Source organism: Pseudophryne corroboree, chromosome 4 (genome assembly GCF_028390025.1).
Source record: "Pseudophryne corroboree isolate aPseCor3 chromosome 4, aPseCor3.hap2, whole genome shotgun sequence".
NCBI classification, from domain to species: domain Eukaryota; kingdom Metazoa; phylum Chordata; class Amphibia; order Anura; family Myobatrachidae; genus Pseudophryne; species Pseudophryne corroboree.
This window is the reverse complement of record NC_086447.1, coordinates 430,119,307-430,142,486: the sequence shown is the minus strand read 5'-3', so window position 1 is coordinate 430,142,486 and position 23,180 is coordinate 430,119,307. Positions and strand designations below refer to the sequence as shown.

Sequence of the window (23,180 nt, the reverse complement as noted above, 5' to 3'; positions counted from 1 at the left end):
CCAGAATCATCCCTAGGAACAGCAGACGTGTCGTCGGAATCAGCTGCGATTTTGGAATATTTAGAATCCATCCGTGCTGTCGTAGTACTACTTGAGATAGTGCTACTCCGACCTCTAACTGTTCTCTGGACCTTGCCCTTATCAGGAGATCGTCCAAGTAAGGGATAATTAAGACGCCTTTTCTTCGAAGAAGAATCATCATTTCGGCCATTACCTTGGTAAAGACCCGGGGTGCCGTGGACAATCCAAACGGCAGCGTCTGAAACTGATAGTGACAGTTCTGTACCACAAACCTGAGGTACCCTTGGTGAGAAGGGCAAATTGGGACATGGAGGTAAGCATCTTTGATGTCCAGAGTCACCATATAGTCCCCTTCTTCCAGGTTCGCTATCACTGCTCTGAGTGACTCCATCTTGAACTTGAACCTTTTTATGTAAGTGTTCAAGGATTTCAGATTTAAAATGGGTCTTACCGAGCCGTCCGGCTTCGGTACCACAAACAGCGTGGAATAATACCCCTTTCCCTGTTGTAGGAGGGGTACCTTGATTATCACCTGCTGGGAATACAGCTTGTGAATGGCTTCCAATACCGCCTCCCTGTCGGGGGGAGACGTTGGTAAAGCAGACTTCAGGAACCGGCGAGGGGGAGACGTCTCGAATTCCAATTTGTACCCCTGAGATACTACCTGCAGGATCCAGGGGTCCACTTGCGAGTGAGCCCACTGCGCGTTGAAATTTTTGAGACGGGCCCCCACCGTGCCCGAGTCCGCTTGTAAAGCCCCAGCGTCATGCTGAAGACTTGGCAGAAGCGGGGGAGGGCTTCTGCTCCTGGGAAGAGGCTGCCTGGTGCAGTCTTTTTCCCCTTCCTCTGCCCCGGGGCAGAAATGAGTGGCCTTTTGCCCGCTTGCCCTTATGGGGACGAAAGGACTGAGTTTGAAAAGACGGTGTCTTTTTTTGCTGAGAGGTGACCTGGGGTAAAAAGGTGGATTTTCCAGCTGTTGCCGTGGCCACCAGGTCCGATAGACCGACCCCAAATAACTCCTCCCCTTTATACGGCAATACTTCCATATGTCGTTTGGAATCCGCATCCCCTGACCACTGTCGCGTCCATAACCCTCTTCTGGCAGAAATGGACATCGCACTTACTCTTGATGCCAGGGTGCAAATATCCCTCTGTGCATCTCGCATATATAGTAATGCATCCTTTAAATGCTCTATAGTCAATAATATACTGTCCCTATCCAGGGTATCAATATTTTCAGTCAGGGAATCCGACCAAGCCACTCCAGCGCTGCACATCCAGGCTGAGGCGATTGCTGGTCGCAGTATAACACCAGTATGTGTGTATATACCTTTTAGGATATTTTCCAGCCTTCTATCAGCTGGTTCTTTGAGGGCGGCCGTATCAGGGGACGGTAACGCCACTTGTTTTGATAAGCGTGTGAGCGCCTTATCTACCTATAGGGGGTGTTTCCCAACGCGCCCTAACCTCTGGCGGGAAAGGGTATAGTGCCAATAATTTATTAGAAATCAGCAGTTTATCGGGGGAAACCCACGCTTTATCACACACCTCATTCAATTCATCTGATTCAGGAAAAACTACGGGTAGTTTTTTCACACCCCACATAATACCCTTTTTTGTGGTACTTGTAGTGTCAGAAATGTTCAATGCCTCCTTCATTGCCGTGATCATGTAACGTGTGGCCCTACTGGACATTACGTTTGTCTCCTCACCGTCGACACTGGAGTCAGTATCCGTGTCTGGGTCTGTGTCGACCATCTGAGGTAACGGGCGCTTTAGAGCCCCTGACGGTGTTTGAGACGCCTGGACAGGCACTGATTTGCCGGCTGTCTCATGTCGTCAACAGTTTTTTGCAAAGTGCTGACATTGTCACGTAATTCCTTAAATACGACCATCCAGTCAGGTGTCGACTCCCTAGGGGGTGACATCACTAAAACAGGCAATTGCTCTGCTTCCACATCATTTTCCTCCTCATACATGTCGACACAATCGTACCGACACCCAGCACACACACAGGGAATGCTCTGATAGAAGACAGGACCCCACTAGCCCTTTGGGGAGACAGAGGGAGAGTTTGCCAGCACACACCAGAGCGCTATATCTGTATAGGGATAACCTTATATGTTTCTCCCTTTTATAGCTGCTGTATGTATATTAACTGCCAAATAGTGCCCCCCCTCTCTTGTTTTACCCTGTTTCTGTAGCAGGACTGCAGGGGAGAGTCAGGGAGCCGTCCTTCCAGCGGAGCTGTGAGGGAAAATGGCGCTTGTGTGCTGAGGAGATAGGCTCCGCCCCCTTCACGGCGGCCTTTTCTCCCGCTTTTTTTTTTTTTTTTTAGGAAAACTGGCAGGGGTTAAATGCATCCATATAGCCCAGGAGCTATATGTGATGCATTTCTTTAGCCATATAAGGTTTAAAACGTGTTTTATTGCGTCTCAGGGCGCTCCCCCCAAGCGCCCTGCACCCTCAGTGACCGGAGTGTGAAGTGTGCTGAGAGCAATGGCGCACAGCTGCGGTGCTGTGCGCTACCTTATTTGAAGACAGGAACGTCTTCTGCCGCCGATTTTTCCGGACCTCTTCGCTCTTCTGGCTCTGTAAGGGGTCCGGCGGCGCGGCTCCGGGACCCATCCAGGCTGAACCTGTGATCGTCCCTCTGGAGCTAATGTCCAGTAGCCTAAGAAGCCCAATCCACTCTGCACGCAGGTGAGTTCGCTTCTTCTCCCCTTAGTCCCTCGATGCAGTGAGCCTGTTGCCAGCAGGTCTCACTGAAAATAAAAAACCTATTTAAACTTTTACTCTAAGCAGCTCAGGAGAGCCACCTAGATTGCACCTTTCTCGATCGGGCACAAAATCTTAACTGAGGCTTGGAGGAGGGTCATGGGGGGAGGAGCCAGTGCACACCAGCTAGTCCTAAAGCTTTTACTTTGTGCCCAGTCTCCTGCGGAGCCGCTTTTCCCCATGGTCCTTACGGAGTCCCCAGCATCCACTTAGGACGTTAGAGAAAGTGTAATTATTCTCTGAAACATCAGTGCAGTGCTTTCCTCTCCAGTAGTAAGTGGTGCCAGGCTATAAATCACACCACCACTATAAACGGAGAAGGTAAGTATATGTAGGTGACATAAAATATACTCAATGATACCACTTTATTTAGCAAAATGTCAATATTACCTTACTAGATCCACCAGTTCCAATTTGTTTCAAAACTATGTATACCCGTCCTTTGACTAGAATGCAATCTGCATTTGAAGCAATCTGTAAGGGAAAAAAGTTATTACAATAGAAACAGAACAGAAACTTTGCATTCCAATTTTTTTTTTTTTACTAACTCGTGTAAGATTCCAGATTTTTTTTTATCACCATTTCATTTATAAAACACACCATATACCTCTATAGCAGTGGTTCTGAATCTCAGTCCTCAGGACCAAACAAATCACGTTTCCCAGCTCACCCGGCAGGTGCACAGGTGTACTCATTACTCACCGACACATTTTAAAAGAATACTTACAAATATTATATATTACCTGAAAAGAGTTAGGTTGCATAACTGAATTCGCCGGGGTCTGTGGGAGTTGAAAACCAGAGTAACTGCTACTTGGTGTAGACATCAGTCCTAGAGAATTTTTCGCCACTGGAGTTCTAAAGCTGAAAAGGGAGGCAATTCACACACTTCTGATATACATATATATCTATCTATTTACCTATATTTTTATTTTTTTGATTTATGGATCTAGAAATATTAACTAATAAGAATATATTATATGCGGAGCATTATTAACACAATTCTATCTAATATGTTGGTAGGGTTAGGTGGCGTTCTATAACACTATATACAGGATAATTTGTCTGACATATAACGCCGCATGCCAGTTCTATGAAAAGTTTTATGCAAATACACTTGAAAACCAAATCAGATTGCATGTATACAGTCTAACCGTTGTATAGTTACCAGTTCATATAATCCTCCTGTGGTTTGGCGACAGGAGTCTGACAGAGTGGGACAGGATCAACCTTCGGTGCTCTCCCTGGTGGAGATACTCGTCTGGAAACAGGATAAGCACTTGGATCAACACTCATCCGTTTACGCTAAAAAGCGAAAGGGAAGGAGGATGGCCAAATCAGCATAAAAATTCCAATATATACGTTATGGTTAGAACTTACCGTTGATAACGGTATTTCTACTAAGTCCACAGGTTCCACAGGATAACATTGGGATATGATGAAGCGACATCGGATTTGCACCAAATTGGTCAAAGCTTTCCGGCCTACCAGCATGCAACGGGTCCGTCCATATATCCCCGCCTCCTCGCTCAGGCAAATCAGTTGTATTCCCAAAGCTCAAGGCAGGAGCATCATAGACAGCCCTAATCAGGCGAGAAGAACACAAATGCACACCCTTCCGTACAAGAAGGAAGAGGTTAGGGTCCAAATTCCGACCACCGCACCAATGAATATAGGTTTGCCATATTCGGTGATAAATGTGAACTGAGGGAGGTTTCCTTGCTCTGAGCATTGTTTGAATTACCTGTTGTGAGAAACCTCTTGAATTCAGGATAGAGGTTTCAAGAGGAACGCCGTCAAACAGTCGATCCAGATGTCTGTGATTACAAGGATCCTGCATCAGTAGATCTGTACGTTGAGGGAGCAGGAGTGGAGCATCCATCGACATTCTCTGCAGATCTGTGTACCAATGTCTTCTGGGCCAAGCCAGAACTATTAGTATCATGGCACCCTTTCCTTGCTTTATCTTTCTCACCACCCAGGGTAATAGGGTGATTGGAGGATAAAAGTCCCATCTCACCGACAGAGCATCCACAAAGATCGCTCCAGGATCCTTTGTCCTTAACCTGTATGCGAGAACTTTGTTGTTCTGACTGGACGCCATGAGATCTATCTCTGGCAACTCCCACTTGTCGACTAGAGTCTGGAAGACATCCGGGTGTAGAGCCCATTCGCTTGGCATGGCATGTCGACTGAGAAAATCCGATTCCCAGTTTAGGACTCCTGGAACGAACACTGCTGACAATGCTGGATGATGAAGTTCTGCCCACTTTAGTGTGCGACTTACCTCCTTCATCGCTTTTCGGCTGCGAGTTCCTCCCTGATGGTGGAGGTACACTACTGCCATCGCATTGTTTGAGCGGATCTGAACTGGTTTTCCCCGAAGAATGTCCTTTGCCTGAATCAGTGCCATGTATATGGCCCGAAGTACCAATATATTTTATTTGCAGGCAACCTTCTTCCTTGGTCAATTGCCCCTGGAAACACAACCTTCTTGACACAGCTCCCCAGCCCTGGAGACTGGCATCTGTTGTCAATTTCCCAATCTGATATCCAAAAGAGTGTCCACTTTTCCAGATGGGATGTCTGTAGCCACCAGGCTAATGACCTTCTTACTTCCATCATAAGAACCATAGTCTGCTTTTTTATCGTCTGATGTAACCCATTCCATTTGGCAAGGATCAGATGCTGCAGAGGCCTCGAGTGGAACTGTGTATACTCCATGTCGAATGTTGACACCATCAATCCCATCACACGCATTGCTGCATGAATGGATACCTTTTGACAGTATAGCAAGTCCTGAATCCTTGACTGAACCTTGGATATCTTGTGCAGAGGTAAAATTACTCTCTGAAGGCTTGAATCCAGTACAGCCCCCAAATGAGTCATCCGCTGTGATGGAACCAGAGACGATTTTGCCCAATTTATGAGCCACCTGTGCTTTTGCAGACACGTTATCTGTTGCAGATGACATAGGAGCAATTCCTGCAACTGTGCCACAATTAAAAGATCATCGAGGTATGGAAAAATTCTTATCCCCTGCTGGCGGAGATAAGTTGCCATTACCACCAAAATCTTGGTTAATACCCTGGGGGTTGTGGCTAACCCAAAAAGGTAGGGCCTGGAACTGAAAATGCTGTTGGGGGATAACGAACGTGAGAGAACACTGATGGGACAGTGCTATAGGAACATGTAGGTAAGCATCCTGGATATCCAGGGAAACCATATAATCCCATGGCTCTATGGCCAAAATTATGAAACGTAAAGTCTCCATATAAAACAGAGGTACCCAAATGTATTTGTTCAACACTTTGAGATTGGGCCGGAAAGACCCATTTGGTTTCTGAACTAGAAACAGGTTTAAGTACTCACTGTTAGGAAGACTTGGAGGATCTCCTGTGGAGAGAGGCAGGTCCCTTCAATAGGGATCTTTGTCTCTCCAATATATATGTGTCTTTGTCTGCCTTTTAGTAGGTGGACGCAGCACACTCTTGGTATTTTAGTCAGGAGCTCAGTGCTCCCACGTGCTGTTACCTCCAGCACAATTTTTCAAACTGAGGGAGGAGGGATGTGAAGGGGGAGGAACCGGCTGTGCAGACAATGCTAATTTTAGATTGTGCCACACCTCCGGTTCAAGGCTTCACACCCCTACTGTATAGGACTCCAGTGTCCCCTAGTGGATGAAAGAGAAATACCCCGTCCTTGTTGTGTAGGAGCATCTGGAATGACTACTCCTGACTGAAGCAATTTCTGGAATGCCTCTTGCAAAGCCCTGGCCTTCGTCTCTACTCGAGATGGGCTGGTACAAAAAAAAAACCTTTGGAGGAGGGTGCTTCTTGAAGGCAAAAGCAGAACCTAGAGATACCGTCTCCTGCACCCAGGCATCTGTTGTCGACTGCTGCCAGATCTGAGCAAACTGAAGTAGGTCACCCACCCTGGGATGCCTCAGGTGGAGGCTCGCACCATCAGGCTGATGGCTTATTATCTGTTTTACCAACCGGTCCTCTGGTAGCCCAGTGCTTTTTAGTCTTACCAGACTTCTTGTATTGGGACTGCCTGCCATCACTTTTTCCTTTAGCTTTTCATGGAGACCGAAAGGGCCGAAAAGCTGGAATTTTAGGTTTGAAATTGTATGTGGACGGAATCTTTACCTTCTTAGAGTCTGCTTCTGACTCCAAAATATCTGTAAATTCTTTACCAAAAAGAATTTCTCCAGCAAAAGGCAAAGATTCCAAAACCATCTTAGATTCTGAATCAGCTTTCCACGTACATAGCCAAACTGCTCTGCAAGCAGCTATTGTTGAAGCTGATGCCCTGGAGGCAATAGTACCCATATCCAATGCTGCTTCTTCCAAGAACATTGCAGCCTGTTTTATATGTGCTATATGGGATTTTTGCTCTTTAGATGCCATTGAAAAATCCCCCTCCAATACATCAGCCCAGGCTGCCACTGCCTTTGCCAAACAAGCCATCTCTCTTTTTAAACAATCCCCAGCTGGAAGAGGATAATTGGAATTCCATTTCCTAGGAATTCTAAACTTCTTATTGGGTGTAGCCCAAGCCTCTTCAATGATTTCCGTCAGCTGATCTGACTCTGGATACTCAGTCTTAACTGTTTTGGAACGTTTAAACACAGGTGCCTTCTCAGGCTCTGCTGACTCCTCTAAGGATAGAATGGCTTTCATTGCTTTAATTAACTCTGCTATATCCACTGAGCTGAGACCTTCCTCCTTCTCTCCGTATGCCGAAGCAGAGTTTATGGAGTTTATTCATCCTCTGATGAATCCTCATCTGAAACATGTGTAGCCTGTGAGGATGAAGATTTACTTACCACTGGCTTATCAGCCTGTTTCTTTTGAGAGGCTGCTGCTGGAAGTGATAAACCGCAGGTGGGAAGCTGTATGTAAGGGTTAATCGTGTAGCCTATCCCTGGTACAGGAGTTGGAATTATCCGTTCAGCTATACTGGATAATGTCTGTGCAAACATAGGCCAAGGTGGATCAACCTGCACCTGGATCTGCCTTGTATTTTTCAAGAGACCCCGGTGAAAGCTAAAACAATTTGCACACAAACCATCCTGAACCAGATCCTGAGAGGTTAAATCAGCTTTGCAAGAAAAACATGATATGAGTGTTGGTGTTGCTGTGAGTGTATCTTCCTCACTTTGCCGCTCTTAGACATGATAAATAATTAACACTTCCACAGTGTACTACACAATTTGTGCTGTAATCACTTTAAGCTTTTTAAAGTGACATACAATCCGACCTTACCCATGCACCAGCATTGAGGAGCGGAATAGAAAAAAACTGACAGAATATATAGTAAAGTCAGCAATCACACTAGCAGTCAGTCACATGTTATACAATAGTATAAGCAATATGAGCACATCAACAACTACATTTCAAGTACTGAATCATGTTTAAACAGATCTACTGTATTCAGACGCATAGCGAAAGAAACCACAGTAATAGTATACAGACTCATATGCAATAGGCACTTATCTAACTATTCATACTCAAAAGGTAGACAGACTTAGTGCTGTATTACCCATACTCAGAGTGGGATACAGAGAGACTCACCCGGCTTCCAGGACTGATCAATACGATTGCGAACGCTGAGTGGATCCAGACGCTACTAGTGTACACTGCCGCTCCATGAACCTATAGTGAACACGGACGCTCAGTGAATACAGACGCACTAGTCACACTCCCCTTCTAAGCGGAACCAATGCCTTACCTTCTCCCCATGCTCCGGGCCACAGCCTGGTAACGTCTGCTGGACCTGTTAGTATATCCGACACATATGCCCGCCGAAACAGCACTGTACTCGTGGGTAAGGACTGTCACGACCCGGTGGAGAGTTGTTGGAGCAACTCTTTCTAAGGTACGTATAAGATGCTTTTTAGAAAGATCACTCAAGAAAAAAAATAGTAAGACTATAAAAATAAAATAAGAAAGCTAGGGGCTGCTAAAAACCAGCAGCCCTTTGACCATGGTCCAGCTCCTGCCGCACCAAACTGATTTGCCTGATGCAGGAGGCGGGGATATATGGACGGGCCCGTTGCATGGTGGGAGGCCGAAAAGCTTTGACCGATTGGTGCAAATCTGCTGTTGCTTCATCATACCCCAATTTTATCCTGTGGATAACCTGTGGACCCTGCCGGAAAAATACAATTTTACAAGTAATACAGTCTGCCAATAACAATTTTGTCTGTGAATCATTAATACGGTTTGTGGTAATACTCAACATTCCTATATAATAAAAGGATAACGCTTCTCCTCACCTCTATGGGGGAATTCAAGTGTTTTGCCCATCGGCGGCCACTAAATTGCGTCCGACGGAGCAATTCAAGTGTTCCTTTCGGGCATGTACAGCCGCTGCCATTACTGTTATGTTGTTCCATTACTTTGATGGGCTGGTAACTAGTATTTGATGAAAACCATTTTTGCAAAAACAGGCATTAGAACAATTACCTCTCCATGTAAATTATCACTTGGCAGCTCAGGAACTTTCCATTTCCACTCTGATTCAGTGTTACTTGGCTTTGAAGGATCAGGCAGCTTTAAGTTCATTCCATAATCAAATTGTGGCTCAGCTTGCTTATTCGTTTCTGGAGCATTATATGGCGCTGTAGTAGAGTCTGTGTCATCCATACGTATGTCTATTGGAAAAAAGTCCATCATAAAACACATGAACAGTGTGATAGTTAATGAGCAATAGTATTTTGCTGTATAGGTTTTATTTGACTGCACGCAGCTATACAGTATATTCATTGAGAAAGCTGCTATGCATTGAAAGTATATGCATTTACTAATTTCAGTACTGCTCACCAGGAAAACCATTCAACACAATGACACTATTGGAGTGGTCATGCACTGTACTCACTTGTCCCTATCGCCTTACATATCAAAAATTCTGAAAACATATACAATCATATATAAATTACAAAGATTAAGCAGAACGGTTCCCAATGAAGACATCCCACAGGATATCCTTCCAGCCGAGCTAACAGAGGAGACTTCTGCAGTCTCACAATGAGGAAAGACACTGGGTTGTAGCTAAAACTGGAATCACCACCCACTGCTGACCTGTGGAAACGTTAAGAAGCAGATTTAAATACATGCGAGCTGATGTTGGAACGCGCACCGCGCACAGATCGCGATAGATACCAGCCTATGAGATTGTGCAAAGCCTCCAGAATGGCTCTCTGTCGCACTCACATGTAACGGAAGTCTTTTCTATTCTAGTAATGCTCAGCACCTCTCTCCTTTACTTTTACACAGACATGGAATTCTGCAAAACCTTTATCTACCCCAAGTAATGGAGTCGAGAAAAGAGATTCCTTATTTTAAATAACTCTTGATACGTGCAACCATTTTTAATAGATCAACAACACGAATCAGTACACTTATCCTAACTACTTTCAAGATTGTAACTATTTACATAAGAACATTAAATTGTGAAATCACCTATGCATTTTATAAGAACCAAATCTGAAAGCATAATTCATTTTGACACAGTGGGAAACTACACTTTCACACTGCATCTTGGTCTAACATTCAGATATCCACCAACAGGGAAGCCACGTACACATTCCCAACAGGTGGTAGGTGGCTTAATTCCTGAAGAACTCAGATCTAAACCAATTACAAATATTAAAAGGGCCCCCCCCCCCACCCTAAAAAAAAAATCCTATGTAATACAGGAAAATCATCATAATTTTGTTAATAGGATTTTAATAACTACAGGTAAATCCTTTTCTCGTAGTCCAGAAGGGATATTGGGGGGAAACTAGTACGATGGGGTATAGACGGGGTCCAAAGGAGCCAGTGCACTTTAAATTTCTTCAACTGGGTGTGCTGGTTCCTCCCCTCTATGCACCCTCCCACAGGCAATTATAGGTAAAAACGTGCCCGAAGGAGAAAGGACATATATGAGAGAAGGAACATAACAGAAAGGGTGGAGAGATTGACACACCTGCACACCACTAACATACAACAACAGCTGACAACAACAACTGAACAGGTAACTATAGAACAAGAACCTGCAGAAAAGTCCACGCACTGAGGCGGACACCCAATATCCCTTATGGACTACGAGAAAGATTTACCAGTAGGTATTAAAAGCCTATTTTCTCTAGCATCCATAAGGGATATTGGGGGAAACTAGTACGATGGGGACATCCCAAAGCTTCCAGAACGTGCGGGAACGTCTGGAGACTGCTGCAGCACCGCCTGCCAAAACTGAGTATCCTTTTTGGCAGGGGTATCAAATTTGTAGAACCTCACAAAAGTGTTCTTCCCAACCAGGTAGCAGCTCGACATAGTTGCAGGGCCGAGACTCCATGGGCAGCCGCCCATGAAGAGCCCACTGATCTAGTAGAGTGGGCCTTCAGAGACTAAGGAACAAGTAAGGCTGCCGACACGTAGGCCTGTTGGATAGTAAGCCTCATCCAATGTGCAATGGACGGCTTTGAAGCAGGGCAACCCTTCTTCTGCGCTTCACAGAGCACGAACAAGGAATCAGTCTTTCTAACGCGAGCTGTATGCTTGACATACATCTTCAAGGCACGCACAGCATCCAATGCCTCCGGAGGAGCAGAAGCGTCAGAACTCGACGGAACCACAATAGGTTGATCCAGATGAAACGCAGAGACCGCATTCAGCAGGAACTGCTGTCTAGTTCTGAGCTCCACTCTGTCCTCGTAAAAGACAGAGTACGGACTTATACACGATAAGGCACCCAATTCTGAAACATGTCGAGCAGAAGCAGTAACATCACAAGTCTTCCACGGGAGGTACTGGTCTTCTACCGTCATCAGAGGTTCAAACCAGGAGGACTGCAGAAATTTCAGCACTAGATCCAAATCCCAGGGTGCCGTAGGCAGCACAAAGGGAGGTTGTATGTGGAGTACTCCATGAAAGAAAATGGAGCGCGCTTAATGGAACCCAGACGTAAGCCCTTATCCACACCAGCCTGCAAGAAACATAAGAAACATCCCAAGTGAACCTCAGCAGGCGGATATGTGCGTTCCTCGCACCAAGAGACATATCTCCTCCAGATACAATAAGTGCCTTGATGTCACAGGTTTCCTGGCCTGAACCATGGTTGCAATAACCTTCTTGGAAAGACCCTTGTGAGCTAGGATGTTCCGCTCAACCTCCATGACGTCAAACAAAGTCGCCGTAAGTCCGGGTAGACGAACAGTCCTTGTTGAAGAAGATCTCTTCTGAGTAGTAGAGGCCAAGGGTCTTCGACGGACTGGTCCAGAAGATCCGCGTACCACGTCCTCCGAGGCAAATCCTGGGCAATCAGAATTGCGTGGTCACCTTAATTCCCGATACGTTTTAGCACCCTTGGGAGCAATGAAATCTGAGGAAAATAGGTAGACCAGCCGGTATGGCCAAGGAGATGCCAGTGCGTCCACTGCCCTCACCTGAGGGTCCCTGGTCCGTGAGCAATACCAGGGAAGTTTCTTGTTGAGACGAGAAGCCATCATGTTTATTTGTGGGCAACCCCACCAGTCGATGATCTGCTGGAGACCACACCGCCGCCTCGGGTGGAGATCGTAGTCCGCCTCCCAGTTGTCCACACCCGGAATGGAGATTACGGACATTGCTTTTGCATTTCTTTTCGCCCAGAGGAGTATCTTTGACACCTCTCGCATGCAGGCTCTGCTTTTTGTCCCTCCTTGTCGATTGATATTTGCCACAGCCGTGGCATTGTCCGACTGTACCTGGATCGCGTGATCCTTGAGCAGAGGAGAGGCTTGAAGCAGAGCATTGTAGATCGCCCGAAGTTCCAGAATGTTGATTGGAAGGAGGCTTTCGTGGGCTGACCACCTGCCCTGGAACTGCGCCCCTTGGGCGACAGCTCCCCATCCTCTCACACTCGCATCCGTCGTGAGGAGGGTCCAATCCCGAATCTCCTGCCCTCCAGGAGATTGGAGGACTGTAGCCACCACAGGAGAAAATCCTGGCCTGAGGTAACAGCTGAATCATCCGGTGCATCTGGAGATGCGATCCGGACCACTTGCTCAGGAGATCCAACTGAACCGTTCTGGCATGGAACCTCTCATACCGGGGTGCCTCGTATGAGACAACCATCTTTCCCAACAATCTTATGCAGAGATGTATGGACACTCGAGTAGGTCGGAGCACCATGCGGACCATCTTCTGAAGTGTTTTCGCCTTGTCCTCTGATAGTAACACCTTCTGGGCCACAGTATTCAGCAACATCCCCAGGTACAGGAGCCTCTGAGTTGGCTCCAGGTGGGACTTCTGTAAGTTAAGCATCCACCCATGGTCGGATAGAAGACGGATGGTGCGGTCGACATGGAGCAACAAAAGCTCCCTGGATCTTGTCTTTATCAGAAGATCGTCCAGATAAGGGACCACACTGATCCCCTGGACCCGGAGTTGAAGCATCATCTCCACCATCAGCTTCGTGAATACCCTTGGGGCTGTTGACATGCCGAAGGGCAGTGCCTGGAATTAGAAGTGATCGTTCAGCAGGGCAAACCGCAGGTACATCTGATGAGGAGGCCAAATCGGAATTTGGAGATAGGCGTCCTTGATATCCAAGGAGACCATAAATTCCTGTTTGTCCAGGCCCGCAATCACTGCTCGCAGGGATTACATTTTGAACTTGAACACCCTCAAATAAGGATTCAAGGATTTCAGACTCAGAATGGGTCTAACCGAACCGTCCGGCTTCGGCACTACAAACAGGTTTGAGTAAAACACCTTGCCGCATTGTGGTAGTGGTACTGGGACAATGACGTGGGACTGGACCAACTTTCGGATAGCCTGTTGTAACTTAACTTGCATATACTCCAAAGCTGGTAAGCATGAATAGAAAAATCGTTTGGGGAGGGAGGGGGGGTGGGGGGGGGAGGAGGAGGGTCTTCCAGATGCTGCTGAAGTGATGCAGTCAAGCTCCCACCTCAAGATCCCCTCAGGGTATGTGGGCATCGTCATGCTGAGGCCTTAGTGGAAGCAGAACCGGTGGACTGTTCCTGTGAACTGGTGCTTGCAGGTTTTCAGGACTTGCCTCTAGCCGCATTAGAGGCACCTCTGGCCTTCGATCGAAATCTGTGAGACTGAAGGGACTGGACAGACAGCCCCGGATAGGAGCGTCTCGTTTGCAGGGCCCCAGAGGGGAGAAACGTGGATTTCTCAGCCGTAACTTTGGAAAGGGTTACCATAGTAACTAAGGGCATATCCCCCGAGAGACACCCCTTGAATTTTAATGGGCCAAGAACGAATGGCATGGGTCATCCAGCAACCCGCAATGACCGGTCTTTGTGAGAGGCCGGTCACAGTGTATACTTTAGGGTAGTCTATCTTCCGATCCCCAGGATCCTTAATGGTAATGGAGCATGGGGCAGGCAGCACCGCCTTCTTAGACAGGCGAGAGACAGACATCCACGCTAGGGGGTTCCTCCCAAAATTTTCTACCTTCAGGAGCAAATGGTAAAGTGCATAAAAAAACTTTTTGGACACTTGAGATTTTTTGTCTGGCTTTTTCCAGGCCTGTTTGAATAAGTCATCTAACTCTGGAGAATCAGGGAAAGTGACATTGGGCTTGTTTTGTACAAAGAAAAAAGATTGCTGTGACGCAGTGTCCTCTAGAGGAAGCTTTAACACATCCCGTATAGCCAAAATGAGGGGTTCAATACCCAGAGTAGAATCGGGATCCCCACTAACAGGATCCAGTTCATCCCCATCATCTTGTATATCATCATCTGTATCAGATAGAGCAGGTAAACCACGCTTCTGAGGACCTGCATGAGAGGGGGGTTGTGCATCAGCCCTAGCAGCTAAAACTGCAACAGCTTGTTGCAGTAGCAGAGTTTTCCGCACATTAGCAGAGAGCTGGGATGACATATTTGACATCATAGTCTTAAAAGACCCTAACCAGTGGGGCTCTGGACCCTCTCCCCCAGCCTCTTCAATAATTTGTGAGGATTGTTTCCTGTGAACAATATAGTCAGTCATTAGATAAAGGAGATAATCTGGTGTGACATACACTGCACAGCGTGTGCTTACCCATACTTCCCAGTAAGTACAAAAACATACACACATACAGTTATAATGCAAGCCTGCTCTACTGTATGTGAGGAGACAGAGCGGACACCAGCACACCCTTAGCTGTACAGCCGCAGTGAGACTGTCACCTCTGTAAAACATAGTAAACACTAACAATTGCAATCCTAAATATGCTTAGGATAGTGTACACAAGCAGCTCTCCCCCTTTGCTACACCCTGTTCCAGTTTTCCAGCGTGTCTGTGAGGCAGGAAGCGCTGTGTGTATGCTGTAGATGGCTGCAGTAAGCAGAGGAAGGCGCCAAAATGCCCCAAGTCCCGCTCTGAGGAAGCTTTCGCACCTCCAATGGCGTCAGAGCTGTACATATTTTTTATACTGGCAAAGTCTCCTAAACAGCTTAAAACATCACAAAGGTGCTAGTCAAGCAGTTTTGTACTGGTTTACAAACGGAGGATCCTAGCGGGACACCCCAGGGAGGGTCCCGTACACCACGCCCGTGGTCAGTCGCAGTTTGAACCGGGGCCCCGGTTTGTACTCACCACCGATGTCACCTTCAAGCAGCGTTAGGGGTGTCCGGCGTGCTGTGGCTGTGATTGCCAAGGAGCAGTGCCCTGCTGAACAACCACCCCTCAGGACGGTGGTCCTGCAGTAGAGAAGCGGCTCTGCACCTCGCAAGGCCGGTGACCGCCCCCCACGGCGCAGGTATGCTGTTGCCCAGACAGCATACCGAAAAGAAAAAGTTTTAAAAGAAATTGAAGAAAACTCTCTGGAGCTGCAGAGATGTGCATCCTCTCCTGAGGGCACTTTTTTCTAAACGGTCTGTGGGAGGGGAGGAGTCAACACACCCAGTTGAAGAAATTTAAAGTACACTGGCTCCTCTGGACCCCGTCTATACCCCATCGTACTAGTTTCCCCCAATATCCCTTATGGACGCTAGAGAAAATAGGATTTTAATTACCTGCCGGTAAATCCTTTTCTTGTAGTCCGTAGAGGATGCTGGGGTCCGTATTAGTACCATGGGGTATAGACGGGTCCACCAGGAGCCATTGGCACTTAAAGAGTTTAATAGTGTGGGCTGGCGCCTCCCTCTATGCCCCTCCTACCAGACTCAGTCTAGAAAATGTGCCCGAGGAGGAGACATACTTCGAGAGAAGGAATTACATAGATAGTGGCAAGATTCATACCAGCTCACACAACAAATCCGGCAAACCTGCCGGAAAACTCAGCAACCGCTGAAACAGTAAATAACGCAGAAATTACCTAGGAACCTGGCAGTACTGAACTATAAAACCAATGCAGGAAAACGAAGCGCTGGGCGGGCGCCCAGCATTCTCCACAGACTACGAGAAAAGGATTTACCGGCAGGTAATTAAAATCCTATTTTCTCTTACGTCCTAGAGGATGCTGGGGTCCATATTAGTACCATGGGGATGTACCAAAGCTCCCAGAACGGGAGCGAGAGCGTGGAGGCTCATGCAATACTGCTTGACCAAACTTGAGGTTTCAGAGGCCAGAGTATTGAACTTGTAAAACTTGGCAAACGTGTTCGAACCAGACCAAGTAGCAGCTCGGCAAAGCTGTAAGGCCGAGACACCCCGGGCAGCCACCCAGGAAGAACCCACTTTACAAGTAGAGTGGGCCTTACAAGATTTCGGACACGGCAATCCTGCCGTAGAATACGCATGCTGGATAGTGAACCTGATCCATCGCGAAAATCGACTGCTTAGAAGCAGGACACCAAATATTCTTGGGATCGTAGAGGACAAAGAGTCAGATTTCCTGTGACGAGCAGTCCTCTTCACATAGATCTTCAAAGCCCTTAGAACATCCAAGGCCTTTGAAGCAATTGAGGAGTCAGTAGCCACTGGCACCACAATAGGTTGGTTGATATGGAAAGCCGATAAAACCTTAGGCAGGAACTGTGGACGAGTCCTAAGTTCCACCCTGTCTTCATGGAAGATCAGATAAGGACTTTTGCAAGATATAGCCCCCAATTCCGACACGCGTCGGGCAGAAGTCAATGCCAACAAAGTGACCGCCTTCCACGTGAGAAACTTGATGTCAGCCTCCAGTAGAGGCTCAAACCACGCTGATTGTAGGAACTGCAGCACCACATCTAGATCCCAGGGTGCCGTTGGCGCCACAAAGGGAGGCTGGATGAGCAGAACCCCTTTCATAAAGGTCTGAACCTCAGGGAGGACAGCCAATTGTTTTTGAAAGAAGATGGTCAAAGCAGAGATTTGGACCTTGATGGATCTCAATCTCAGGCCCATATCCACTCCCGCATGCAGGAAAAGGAGAAAATGTCCACGTTTAAAACTCCACCGCAGGAAATTTCCTGGATTCACACCAAGAAACACATTTCTTCCAAATACGGTGGTAATGTTTAGACGTCACCCCCTTCCTAGCCTGAATCAGGGTAGGAATGACTTCACTCGGAATACCTTTCCGAGTTAAGATCAGGAGTTCAACCGCCATGAAGTCAAACGTAGCCGTGGTAAGTTCCGATAGGCAGACGGCCCCTGCAGTAGCAGATCCTCCTGAAGAGGTAAGGGCCTTGGATCTTCCAGCAAAAGATCCAGTAGATCTGCATACCAAGCCCTCCTTGGCTAGTCCGGAGCAATGAGAATTGCCAGAACCTTTGTACTTCTTACCAGCTGAAGAACCTTTGGAATCAGAGGAAGTGGAGGGAACACATACATTGACGTGAACACCCACGGTGTTACCAGTGCGTCCACCGCCACTGCCTGAGAGTCTCGTGACCTGGAACAGTAACTCCCCAGCTTCTTGTTGAGGCGGGAAGCCATAATGTCTACGTGAGGAACCCCCCCACCAACCGGTTACCTCCTCGAACACCTCCGGATGGAGGCCCCACTCCCCTGGATGGCGATCGTGTCTGCTGAGGAAGCCTGCTTCCCAGTTGTCTACTCCCGGAATGAAGATGGCTAACATCGCTACAGCGTGCCTTTCTGCCCAGAGGAGGATTCTTGACACCTCTGACATTGCAGCCCTGCTCTACGTTCCGCCTTGTCGGTATATGTAGGCCACAGTGGTCACGTTGTCCGACTGCACCTGAACAACCCAATCCTGTAGGTGTGCTGCTTGCAGAAGGGCGTTGTACACGGCCCTTAGCTCCAGGATGTTTATTGGGAGAAGAGATTCTTGATTCGACCACCTTCCTTAGAAGGTTTCCCCCAGAGTGACTGCTCCCCAACCTCTTAGACTTGCATCTGTGGTTAAAAGGTTCCAGTCCTTAATGGCCCACAGACAAAATTAAAAGCTCAGACTTTATGGGAAAGAGACTTGAATAGGTCCTTTGTTGATGCAGATTGGGACAGTATATTTAGATCTTGTTTCAAAGTCTCCAAATGTGTTAACCACTCCGAAATGTTCTACAAGCTTATACAGAGGGCCTACTTCACCCCTGAAAGACAACACAGGATCTGGCCTTCACAATCTAAATCATGTTGGAGGAAATGCGGCTCTACGGGGGATATCTTTCATATCTTCTGGGCATGCCCTCATATACAACCACTATGGAGAGAAGTTTTAAATATGGCTAGCATAGTGTCCCCCTGGACCCAGCTCTAGCGCTATTCCATTTATACGTTGATCGCCTCTCCGCAGGTGATCGCTACGTCTTGGGACATATCTTGATGGCCACTAAAGCTGCTATAGCACAATTGTCGAAGTCTGATAATATTCCTACCTTAGCGTTTATTAAAAATAAGATTCACAAACATTTCTTTTTCGAAACAGCGGAGGCTAAATACTCTTCCTCGGCTAACTCTATCCACCTGAAATGGTTAGGATGGTCCGACTATAGGAGTAGAGAAGGTAGGCTAACCGTTTATAGCTCTCCAATTGATGTGTCTGTGCTTTACCCCACCTAGATTGACCTTTACAAGAATGTTGTGCTATCAGGTATTTTCTAAGTTTAATGTATTTTAGTTCTTATTGTTATTTTTTTCTCTTCTTCCATGTCTTTTCTCAGTGCTTTCTCCTTCTTATGTATCTGAACGCCTAATGTAGCCAATTGTATATTCATCCGACTGTGCGCTGTTTGTATTTTGCATATGGTAACCATTCTGGACTACCCCTGTGTTTCCCCTACCTCTTTTTTCTGTTCCCCATTTGTGTGTGTAAACTCTTCAATAAAAATTTAATGTTTAAAAAAAAAAAAAAAAAAAAAAAAAGGATCCAGTCCTGAATTCCGAACCTTCGGCCTTCCAGAAGGTAAGGAAGTTGTAGCCACCAGACGAGTGAAATCCTGGGCTTTCAGAGACAGGCATATCCTCTTGTGCATGTGTAGGTGAGAGCCCGACCACTGGTCCAAGAGATCCAGCTGAAAAGGTCGAGCATGAAACCTGCCGTACTACAGAGCCTCATAGGCAGCAACCATCTTCCCCAGAAGGCAGATGCACTGATGAACCGATACCCAGGTAAGCTTTAACACATCCTGGACCATTGTTTGAATTACCAATGCTTTCTCCACCGGGAGAAATACCCTCTGCACTTCCGTGTCGAGGATCATTCCTAGGAAAGACAGCCTCCTTGTCGGCTCCAGATGAGACTTTGGAAGGTTCAGGATCCAACAGTGCTTCCTGAGCAGGTGTGTCGTGAGCACGATGGATCTCAACAACCTCTCCCTGGACGACGCCTTGATCAGGAGATTGTCCAGATATGGAAGTATGTTCACCCCCTGCTTGCGGAGGAGAACCATTATCTCCGCCATCACCTTGGTGATGTGTAAAGGCCAAACGGCAGCGCCTGGAACTGATAGTGATCGTCCAACAGTGCAAACCTGAGATATGCCTGATGCGGCAACCAAATGGGAATGTGGAGGTATGCATCCTTGATGTCCAGAGACACCAGGAATCCGCCCTCCGTCAGTCCTGAGATGACCGCTCTCAGAAATTCCATCTTGAATTTGAACTCCTTGAGATAAGGATTCAAAGACTAAGTTCAGGATAGGCCGTACCGAACCATCCGGTTTCGGTACCACGAAAAGGTTCGAATTATAACCTTTGTTCCACTACTGAGGCGGAACTGGAACCATGACCTCTGACACCGCCAGTTTTCGGATGGCCTCCAGAAGAATTGTTCCGTCTGCCAGCCGAGCTGGCAAGCCTGACTTGACGAAACGGTGAGGTGGGAGATTTTGAAACTCCAGTCCGTACCCCCTGGACACAATATCCAGCATCCCGTGGTCCAGGCCAGACGACACCCAGACGTGGCTGAAATGTCGGAGTCTCACCCCCACCTGACCTTCCTCCAGGTCTAGCTGTCCACCGTCATGCAGAGGACTTAGGGGTATCCGAAGTATGCTTCTGGATTTGGGAACCTGCGGGAGCAGGTTTCTTTCCTTTGGTACGACCGCCTCTGAAGAAGGTGTTCAAAGGCTTGGTCTTTCTAGGCCTCGTGGGCCGAAAGGACACTGACGTGGCTGGTGTAAAGGCTTCTTCGTAGCCGGTGCAGCTGAGGGGAGAAATGGAGACATACACGCGGTAGCCACGCATACACGCATACAATCCACGCATCCAGCGCCTCCCCAAAAAAAGCCTGGTCTTGTATGGTAGGCCCTCCACACTCTTCCTGGATTCCGCGTTCGCAGACAATTGGCGCAGCCAGGGACCCATGCGAGCCTAGATTGACATGGAGTAGATCTCCCCAGCCATGGAATCCAGATCGTTCATGGAGTCTACCAGGAGACCTGACGAATCCTGTACGTTACGTAGGAACAATGCAAAATCACTTCCAACCATTGTAAACAATTACTCAAGTAACGTGTCAACTTAACTCTAGCTTTAGAAATCCATACACGGGAAATGATAGGTCATCGCCCCTGGATTTGAGCATAGCGTCAATCCCGCGATCAGCCGGGTCCTTGAACGCGGCAGAGCCCGGGACTGGTAAAATTGACAGTCTGGACACAGAGGGCCCAATTTATTCTATCCCCCTCCCAGGATATTACAAAACAGTGTCTAACACAATAGACTCAGGGAAGGGCAGTGAGGCTCTCATATCGTCAGTGACGTAAGCCCCACAGCAATATATAAACATATATATCGATAATGGCCTCCCCCATGAACTGCACCCCTGCAAGGGGCGCCGTTCTCCAGTAATGGGAGATGCAGATGTAAAACTCCACTGAGAAGAAGCTCCGCCCACCAAAGATGGCGCGTTTTCCCGCGCAACTTCTGTACACCCGCCTGAGGATTCTGTCGTTAGCCGGGATATACAGTCCCCGGTTAGCGTACGTGTACTGAGGAATCTGTCGTTAGACTGGGGATTCAGTCCACTGCTAGCGACTGAGTCCCTAGACATGGCAGTGAAAGGTATTGAACACCCACAAACACATCAGACACAGTTTCTCCCCCAAGCATGGCAGAGAGACACAGAGATTGGAGCCAATCCACACACAGCGCTATAACAAGAATAGGGAAACCATAAAAGAGCACTGACTATGTCCCTTAATAGGAGGGGCATAGAGGGAGGAGCCAGCCCACACTATTAAACTCTTAAAGTGCCAATGGCTCCTGGTGGACCTGTCTATACCCCATGGTACTAATATGTACCCCAGCATCTTCTATGACGTAAGAGAAATTATATTTTCCATATTTACCTTCATCTTGTTTCCCACCAACATTTCTATCTGTTCTTCTGATAATCACTGATGATGGTTTCTGCATCTCTATACTGTCGTCTGAATACTGCTGTCGATAAGTAGGGCTAGAGCTGGAAGACTAGTGGAAAAAAAACATGAGTTAACACATATAGTTGTGCTGTAGTGTGATCATAAACATTAGAGCAGGGCTCAACAATTTCCAGGTGCCATGTCACCATGGCGGCTAATACTTTACACTAGGCAACTGGATTTGCAGGCACCCCAGTCGACCAGTGATGAGAGCAAAGTTTTGTTTAGAAACAAAATCCAGCTCTGTTCACTCCACACTGCATGACTATTGCTTACAGCTGTAGTCATGCACGAGGACCAACACCTGCTCTGTGACTGGAGGTGGCCCTGGCAGCACTCAACGCTTTAGCTGCCTCCCTCCTCCGTTCTTCCATCACAAGCCAGTCTACCACCCGGGTCCCTGAACAGAATGGAGAGTGCTGGGATTGCCCTAAAGGGTCACTGATGATCACAGTCCTAGAAGGCTGGAACCACAGAGATCTGCTGTGCAAAGGACTATTCATCCTGTAGAACACAAATGCACACTTGCCAGCAACAGCAGGGGCAGAGCAGGCCAGGAATGCTGAATGCGACCAGCTCCCAGGACTCCCCGATAGACCATGTCACCTGCATGAGAATGAGCTCCACATCATCTCATCCCCAGTGTTCCTGCAGCTGTCCACCTACAAGTCTGTCAGATGCTTGTATAGTTGTATATTATATAATGGTGTCACCGTGATGTGGTTTACTATGAACTGGGGGTACACAACTGATGTATAATAAGTATAAGGGGCACCATGGTGTGGCATTCTATGTATTAGGGGCACTGGTGTGACATACAACTGCTGTATACAATGTATTGGGGTCATTGGTGTGGCATAGAACTGCTATGTATTGTGGCACTGTGGTAAAGCATACCATATAATGGGGGCAATGGTGTGGAATACTATATAATGGCGCACACTATGAACTTAGCACTGGAGAAGAGGATGTATTGGGGTCTGATGGCATGTGGGGAAGCTTGAGGGGCATGAGTGATGTTCTATACAAGTTTTCATATATTTTGGATGCGGATGATACTGTCAGAGCTCTACCTAGGCATAGGCAAATACCTAGGGCATTTGGCATGCCTAGCCCAGGTCCGGCTCACCTTGACAGGGGCAGCGGTGGTCTTGCAGTGACTGATCTGCCACTGCTAGGTCCTGCACCTCCTCTCCATGCTGGCTCGATGTGCCTGCTGAATTGAAGAGTTTTGTGTTTTGTTGTTGCTGTTTTTTTTTATAAAAAGTGGGTGTGGCCACGGTGGTCCGTGATTAGGTTACACCACCAACTTTGCCTGGGCCCAGAGATCTGTGTGTGCAACCCTGCCTTCTGCTCCCCTATGTCTGGCTGGTGCAGATGGAACCTTAACAGCAACCACAATATTGAGCCATGCCAAGAAGGAGTGAGTCAGCAAAGAGGGTGCAGAGTAACTCTGTTAGGAAGGAGAAGGGAAAGTAGGTGTGGGTGGGTATCAGTGATTACCACTGTATGTGTGTGTCAGTGAGTGTCATTAAGTGATTTTCTGGCCATTTGTCAGAGAATATGAATGATAACTCACAAACTTTTCTTTCACTCATGGTTAGTGGTTGGGTGAAGCCATTTATTGTCAAACAAC

At 47.3% G+C, this 23,180-nt stretch overlaps 1 protein-coding gene across 6 annotated transcripts in view; it reads right to left on the bottom strand.

Moving 5' to 3' along the window:
* TTK (TTK protein kinase) overlaps nucleotides 1-23,180 on the bottom strand; it is a 429,767-nt gene that overhangs the window by 199,344 nt on the left and 207,243 nt on the right. For all 6 annotated transcript variants that reach the window (XR_010176004.1, XM_063916870.1, XM_063916871.1 and 3 more), the window contains exons 10-14: nucleotides 21,473-21,593; nucleotides 9,273-9,460; nucleotides 3,968-4,104; nucleotides 3,543-3,663; nucleotides 3,190-3,273 (exon numbers count right to left, since the gene is read on the bottom strand). Coding sequence is in view for 5 of the 6 variants with exons in the window: in XM_063916870.1 (XP_063772940.1) it covers nucleotides 3,190-3,273; nucleotides 3,543-3,663; nucleotides 3,968-4,104; nucleotides 9,273-9,460; nucleotides 21,473-21,593 (651 nt within the window). In the remaining variant the exon portion in view is untranslated. The remainder of the gene's footprint in view (nucleotides 1-3,189; nucleotides 3,274-3,542; nucleotides 3,664-3,967; nucleotides 4,105-9,272; nucleotides 9,461-21,472; nucleotides 21,594-23,180) is intronic.